This window comes from Oryza glaberrima, chromosome 2 (genome assembly GCF_000147395.1).
Source record: "Oryza glaberrima chromosome 2, OglaRS2, whole genome shotgun sequence".
In the NCBI taxonomy this organism is placed as follows: Eukaryota; Viridiplantae; Streptophyta; class Magnoliopsida; order Poales; family Poaceae; genus Oryza; species Oryza glaberrima.
The window spans coordinates 18936264-18943992 of NC_068327.1; the positions used below are offsets into that span (position 1 = coordinate 18936264).

At 40.2% G+C, this 7729-nt stretch overlaps 1 protein-coding gene across 1 annotated transcript; it reads left to right on the forward strand.

Annotated features, from left to right (window-relative positions):
* Positions 1–1808: 1808 nt before the first annotated feature.
* On the forward strand, positions 1809–7657 carry LOC127761398 (acetyl-coenzyme A synthetase, chloroplastic/glyoxysomal). The gene is made up of 18 exons (XM_052285684.1): positions 1809–2309; positions 2663–2809; positions 2899–3054; positions 3174–3296; positions 3377–3545; positions 4004–4086; positions 4221–4322; positions 4408–4496; positions 4618–4708; positions 5035–5148; positions 5673–5749; positions 5836–5914; positions 6012–6080; positions 6324–6499; positions 6611–6667; positions 6762–6852; positions 6946–7044; positions 7180–7657. Exons 1-18 carry the CDS (start codon positions 2100–2102, stop codon positions 7363–7365), a joined length of 2118 nt encoding a protein of 705 aa, XP_052141644.1. The 5' UTR covers positions 1809–2099; the 3' UTR covers positions 7366–7657.
* Positions 7658–7729: the final 72 nt, after the last annotated feature.

Below are 7729 nucleotides of genomic sequence, written 5' to 3' on the forward strand. Positions count from 1 at the left end.
GCAATATGTCCGTTGTTCAACAGGCCGGCCATGCGGTGCCGGGTTATGGGACCAGTCGAACGCCCGCTGTTCGAATGCAGGCCGTCGATAGGCGGCATGTCGATCCTCCCCCGTTCGATTGGTCTATAGATTTGCGATTTGCCAACCATTTTTGCGATTTTTCATTAAATTAAATTAATAATATTTCTATACAAATATTTCTCTAGATTTGCGATTAGTGCATGATTTGTTGAGTTTTAATTTTTATAAATTTTGAAAATAAAATTATTTAATATTATAAAACAACTTATATATAGAAAAAAATTACACCAAATATATCGATGAACCGTTTAAAAAACGTTCTAAAAAAGATCAAGAATTCAAGAGAAAATATATATCTTAACTAGAAACGTCTACTGTTCATTACCAAGATCATATGCCCCTCGTTTGCATATACAAGTTGCACTCCCACATCACATCTCCAGGAAGGATCGATGATCGTGGTAATAATGTTGACAAAAATGAAAAAAGAAATTCCCAAAGAGATCACATATCATTGACCAACATCACCCTACGGCCAGCTGTGCCATGCTACCACGTCCCGCACGCACTTGTCATGTGGGTACTAATTAATTTACGGATCAATTATACTGACAGCATAGTTTAATTAGCAGTAGCGGTTTGCACGCACCACACCTCCCCATGTTAGATTAACATTAGAACATGTACAATAGCGACTATAAGCCAGCTATAAACATATTTTAAAGAGATAAAAAGAAGAGAGATAATAGCAGCGGGCTACAGATTTGTAGCCAACTGCAGTACGAACTCCAAGATATAATGTGTGTATGACATGTGGGACCAGATATTAATAGTATATTAAGCAACTATTATATGAATTGGCTATTACATTGGTTATAAATGATTTGGGGTTATTAGTGGACTATACTATTAAACTTGCTATTATAGAATCAGGGAGGAAATTGTGCAGCTCGTGCACAGCGAGCAATCGGGTGATAATATATTCTTATCTTGATTACCTCTCTCCAACCAACGTGGATAGATCCAGTGATCCCACCAACCAGCAACAAATGGCAGCCACCAATGCAAATTTATGACGAGTAATGCAAGACTAAGAGTAACCATTGGCACAAACCTGACTTGAGCTTTGACTCTTAAGTAGCGGCCAAATCTGAATTCTAGATTTAATTCATATACCAGGATTTTTTTTCTCACTTTCATCACTTAGTTTTGGCTTTAGAATCGTCAAAGAGTAGCGATATAGAAGTGTTATCCAAAATTATTTTCCCGTAAAAGCTCATACAGGCATCAGCACAAATTTAACAAGCACAGATTCTAGATATTTGTCATGTATTTAGGATATATTTAAATTATTACTAGATAGCTATGAATGAAAGATTAATGCATATATTTAGGATATATATAATACAATACCTTTTAAGTATATTTGTTACACTTTCTTTTTTTTAAGAAAAAGAAAAATAAGTGATCAAAGTTGTAATGAGAACACTATCTAGTGCCAAGTGATATATCTTAGTACTATCATCTGAACATGCTCTTATATCTAGATATTCGTAATACTACAATACAATATGTCACTGTCCGTTTTAAGTTTATTTATTTTAGGATAAACCGAATAAAAATTAACTAAACCCCAACTCCTAACAACTTCAATCTGTTCCAACCTTTTTTCCATGGATGCACGGTGACTTTTTTACAATTCAGCGGGTCACAACTCGATTTTGATTTGGCATCCTCTGAGGAATGAATTGTAAAAACAAAAAAGGGAAAAAAAAAGGAGGGAGAAGAAAACAAAGTCAACCTCTCGTCGGTTACATTACAATTTACAGGAGCAAGCAGCTTAATTAGCAAAGGCTGCGTAGCGTAAACCGATCACCGATGTATCCATCCAGCAATCCATCCAAGATCGATCAACCCCTCGTCGTGATCTCGTCGTCGTACTATTATTTATAGTCCACCGCTAGCCATCGCACTCTGCAGCAGCAGCAGCAGCCGCGCCCCCACACCTCGCCTCCTCCTCGGCTTGGATCTCGCCGCATCATCTGCCGCCGACGACGACGAAGAGGAAGACGACCGCCATGGGGACGGCGAGCGGGGACCAGCCGGCGGGGGCGTCGTCGGACAAGCTGCGGCACGTGGAGTCCATGTCGGAGCTGCCCTCCGGCGCCGGCAGGATCTCCGGGATCAACGCCGTCGTCCTCGGCGAGTCACTCGCCGCCGAGGAGCACGACCTCGTCTACCCCTCCGCCGAGTTCTCCGCCGACGCCCTCGTCCCCTCCCCCAAGAAGGTATAAAACCCCCAACCCCAATACCCAAACCTCGCGTGTGATCCCTCTCGCTTCCCCATTGGGGACGGCCAAGATTGATTGCCATGGCGCTTGCTTTAGCTCCCGGGAGAGATCTTTCCGTTTTGGGGGGTGTCCTCTTGACACTTGGGATCGTACGTCCTGATCAAGATTGTGTGACAAAAGTCAGATAGGGACATGAATATCAATCACTATGCCAAGAGGAATCCTGAAGCTTGGATCCAATCATTTCATCCTAGTGAATTCTTTCTTTCTTTCTTTGTGTTTGGTGATTGTGATGTGCTAAAGGTTGTGATCTTGGTGTGTGTGTGTGTGTGTTTCATGGTGGACATCAGTACCAAAAGATGTATGAGAGGTCAATCAACGACCCGGCCGGGTTCTGGTCGGAGATCGCCGACGCCTTCTACTGGAAGGAGAAGTGGAACCCCAGTGAGGTCTGCTCCGAGAACCTCGACGTCACCAAGGGGCCTGTTCAGATCAGTGTGAGTGCGCGTTGACTAAATTTCTGCATTTCGTTGTGATGGTGATTTTAAGTGGTTCTGAATCATGTGGGTGATTCTTGGGGTTGCAGTGGTTCAAAGGTGGCAAAACAAACATATGTTACAATGCTGTTGATCGCAACATCGAGGCTGGGAACGGAGACAAGATCGCGATGTATTGGGAGGGCAATGAGCCTGGTCAGGATGGGAAGCTCACCTATTCAGAGCTCTTGGACAGGGTTTGCCAGGTAAATGCACGCTCATACCTGAGAACGTATTGAACAATAGGTGTTTAACTGTCAATGTGTGTCATTGGATGTTTGTGGAAAATGCCGTAATGTAACGTGTTGCGTTATCCTTTTCGTAGCTTGCCAATTACTTGAAGAGTGTTGGTGTCGGCAAGGGTGATGCTGTGATCATCTACTTACCAATGTTGCTGGAGCTTCCCATTGCCATGCTTGCTTGTGCCCGTATTGGTGCTGTTCACTCGGTAATGGCCACAGCTAAAAAGCTCTCGTGGTTATCCTGGTTAATCCTTATGATTTAATGCATACTGCAAAAATTTCTCAGGTTGTATTTGCTGGCTTTTCTGCGGATTCCCTGGCCCAAAGGATCGTTGATTGCAAGCCTAAACTTGTGATCACTTGCAATGCAGTCAAAAGAGGGGTGAAGCCCATCCTTCTGAAAGATATAGTGGATGCTGGTCTGGCTGAAAGTGAGAAACAAGGAGTCGCTGTAGGTATGCAGTACAATCTGAATTCTGCATCCACACAGGCAATTCTAAGCTGTTATCGTTTCTTGATTTGCATAAGATGACTTATTACTTATTAGGAGAATAGGAGGTCCATTCTAAATATGTAAACCTTTATAGTGACTGAGCTGTGGGTGATACAATTTATCCAGTTTACTGAAAAATTGAACAGAACACGACTAGGGATTTGAAAAAAAAATCACTATATTTAGTTTTTAACATAGGCGTTAGGTTTTGCAAATTAAATGAACAATAACATTATAACCATTAGTATGTAAATTTCAATATCTATCCAATATTTGCTGCATTTTGGCTGAAAGTTTATATAAATCACAAGATGTTCTTGTTGGAAATTTTCTTATCTTGTGCCATGTGGTTTATTCTGTGAGCACATGAATATAATTGCATACAATATCTTGTTTACTTACTACTACTGTGTTGGACAGGTCTATGTTTGACATATGAAAATCAGTCAGCAATGAAGAGAGAAGACACAAAATGGCAAGCAGGAAGGGATGTTTGGTGGCAGGTGTGTGAGTTTCTTCCTTCAACAGCAACCTTGTTAATACTTCTAATATACATAAGAAAATTTCAGGATAGAGATGTATATTCTTATAACATCAATGTCAATTTTCCATCATCTCCTTGAGTCATACCTTTCAGGATGTTGTGACCAGTTTCCCAACCAAGTGCGATGTAGAATGGGTGGATGCAGAGGACCCATTGTTCCTTCTGTACACAAGTGGCAGTACAGGAAAGCCAAAGGTGCTTATGGCCTTTTAATTGCATATGGCATAGAATTATCCTATTACTGCATTACCCAGATATTAATCTCTTTGAACATATTTAGGGTGTGTTGCATACTACTGGGGGCTACATGGTTTACAGCGCAACAACATTTAAGTATGCATTTGATTACAAGCCGTCGGACATATACTGGTAAAGACAAGTTCTTTTTTTTTTAAGGAGATGGTTATGGCATTTTCATATTTTGGGGAACTACTCCGAGAAACTTCTATTTCCTCATACAATCTTTGGCCTGTGTGTGTCTCAACATCAGGTGCACTGCAGACTGTGGCTGGATTACTGGACACAGCTATGTGACGTATGGTCCACTCCTGAATGGAGCAACAGTTCTCGTTTTTGAAGGGGTATATTCCTAAATACGTTCAAGTTAGTATGTTCTGAAATAATTGTGGTTTTGATATGATTGCAATGTGATGGTAAAATAATCGTGTGGTTTTGATTGTTGTTGGTCTTCATATTTATTTTGTCTGACTTATCTTCTTGACTGACAACTCAGAACAGTCATGCCAAAATCTACTTTTATTTCCCAATCAGTGCTTGACTTCTTTCACTTGTTTTATGAATTTACTTACATGCCATTATGTTTAATTTAATAAGTTCTTTGTTAGGTATTCATTTTCATTTGCCTGTCATCCTTTGCCTGAAGTTTTCCTTTGAACCATAACTGTAGACTCCAAATTACCCTGATTCTGGTCGGTGCTGGGACATTGTGGACAAGTACAAGGTGACAATATTTTACACTGCACCAACACTCGTTCGATCACTCATGCGTGATGGCACCGAGGTACGCATGGTGATTCTGTATTGTGCTCTTTCATTTTTCCAGTACAAGATATACTTTCACAAAATCTGCAAGTGATACGAACGAGCCAATCTGGTGATTCTGGATGGCAGTATTTTAGCCCCCATCATGTCAGTTTGTCTGGACTCAAGTTGATTGACTGCAATCAACCATTGAATTTTGATATTTGATGCTGTTTGCTGAATCCCAACCTTTGCCAACCTAGTTATACTACTAACATGCAAAAAAGAATAATCTTGCTGCATGTGTACTGTGCAGTTAATCTGCATTAGTGGCACACTTACATTATAAAACACAGTGGAACTAATATTAAGTGTACAGACAGATATTTCATGCAGGCATCAGCACTACCTATTTGGTACATTATTTGACTTGCTAAGAAACTTGTGACTTACCAACTTGAAAAATCGAAACTTCTACAAGACTGAATTAATTAGCTAATTCTGAGATATTTTATCTCTGTTTGTGAGTAATCATCACTGATTTTTTGTTTATATGCTTTGCAGTATGTTACACAGCACTCTCGAAAATCTCTTCGAGTCTTGGGAAGTGTTGGTGAGCCTATTAATCCTAGCGCATGGAGGTTTGTGGAGCATTTATCAAGTGCCACAGTACTATATGTATAGAGTTATAAGATATCAGTTTCATGCATGGTTGATTTCATTTCAGATGGTTCTACAATATTGTCGGGGACTCTCGATGCCCTATCTCCGACACCTGGTGGCAGACTGAAACTGGTGGCTTCATGGTAAGTAAACCTCTTTATGTTCCACATCTCTTTCCAGTTTTCTCGTGAGAGTATTAAGTAACTCTGATGATCTTCAATGTTTTGATTTTCTGTATAGATCACTCCTTTACCTGGCGCCTGGCCTCAAAAACCAGGTTCTGCAACCTTTCCTTTCTTTGGTGTTCAGGTAATAATTTATGTCTTAAATGTAAAGACACCATTATAGAATATATTCTCACTACCTTGTAATTATTGTAATTTAGAAAATACCATAATAAATTGGAAGGATTTTTAAAACAGTTACGGTGATGGCATTTTCCTGAGTTCTTCATGTTTGCAATGTGATTTTATTATGTGAGACCTTTGCGATGGGTATTTTCCATGCTGTGTTTCTTTCTAACTAACTTTGCTGTGTCTGTTTGGTATTCAGCCTGTCATTGTTGATGAGAAAGGGAAGGAGATTGAAGGAGAATGCAGTGGATATCTTTGCATAAAGAAATCATGGCCTGGGGCTTTCCGGACTCTCTATGGAGATCATGATAGATATGAGACCACTTACTTCAAGCCATTTGCTGGCTACTATTTTACTGGGGATGGTTGCAGCAGGTAGTGAAGTCTTTCCTTCAATATTATACAGGATTCAGGTGTATTTTTTTAATTGCTTTTGTACTTTTCAGTTTTCCAAACAATTTTAGCTAAATAGTATTTGCATATCAGGGACAAAGACGGTTACCACTGGCTGACTGGAAGAGTAGATGATGTCATCAATGTCAGGTAAGCTGCTTCGTTAGGTCCATGTTACTTGCTATGGTTTAGTTCAGTGTTCGGAAATTATAAAATTAAAACTTTTTGGCTTCTTAATTTGTAGTGGACACCGGATTGGTACAGCAGAGGTTGAGTCTGCGTTGGTTTCACACCCAAAGTGTGCAGAGGCTGCTGTTGTTGCTGTTGAGCATGAGGTATTGTCCACTGTTTTTCCCCCTTGCTCCAATCTCTATTGTGTTGGCTATCCTGCTACATATGATGCTTAATCAATAAATTGTCTGCTTCAGGTGAAAGGTCAAGGAATATATGCTTTTGTAACTTTGGTGGATGGTGTTCCTTATAGTGAAGAACTACGGAAAAGCCTCATATTGACAGTCCGCAACCAGGTCTGCCTTGGTCCTTTTGGATGTTCTTTCTCCATAGTGACACGTGACAATGCTTTTCATTTTTTATTAACTTTGCGCACATCATCAAAAAGCACGAAAAAAAACTTAACATGATTTTATCTTGTCTTGTGGCAGATTGGGGCATTTGCAGCTCCTGACAAGATCCACTGGGCACCAGGACTTCCTAAAACGAGAAGCGGTAAGATAATGCGCAGGATTCTGCGCAAAATTGCCTCAAAACAGCTGGATGAACTTGGTGACACAAGCACCCTTGCTGATCCTGGCGTCGTTGACCAGCTGATTGCGCTCAAAGATTGCTAGATTGTAAAAATTAGATGACAGATGCACTTCCACTGATGCTTGTGCGTTCCATTTCTCTTCCTATATGATGGAGATGCACTTTCTCTTCCTACATTTTAGTGTCCATAGTCTTTCGTTTATTCGGTGGAAGTTTGCTCCTGGTCTAGGGAACTGAAACACGATATGGAATGATCTGAGAGTGTGGTGTTGGACTTCTGTATACTTGTGTTACACATTGAGATGACTTGCTCCATGAATGTATTTGATGGACGCAATAAATCCATTTCAATAAAATATTTTGTATGATTTTCCCCGTTCTAGTTCAAAATAGGCAATCTATTGTTTTTCAATTTAATTTGAGAATCAAGGTATTGCTTTCAGGCCT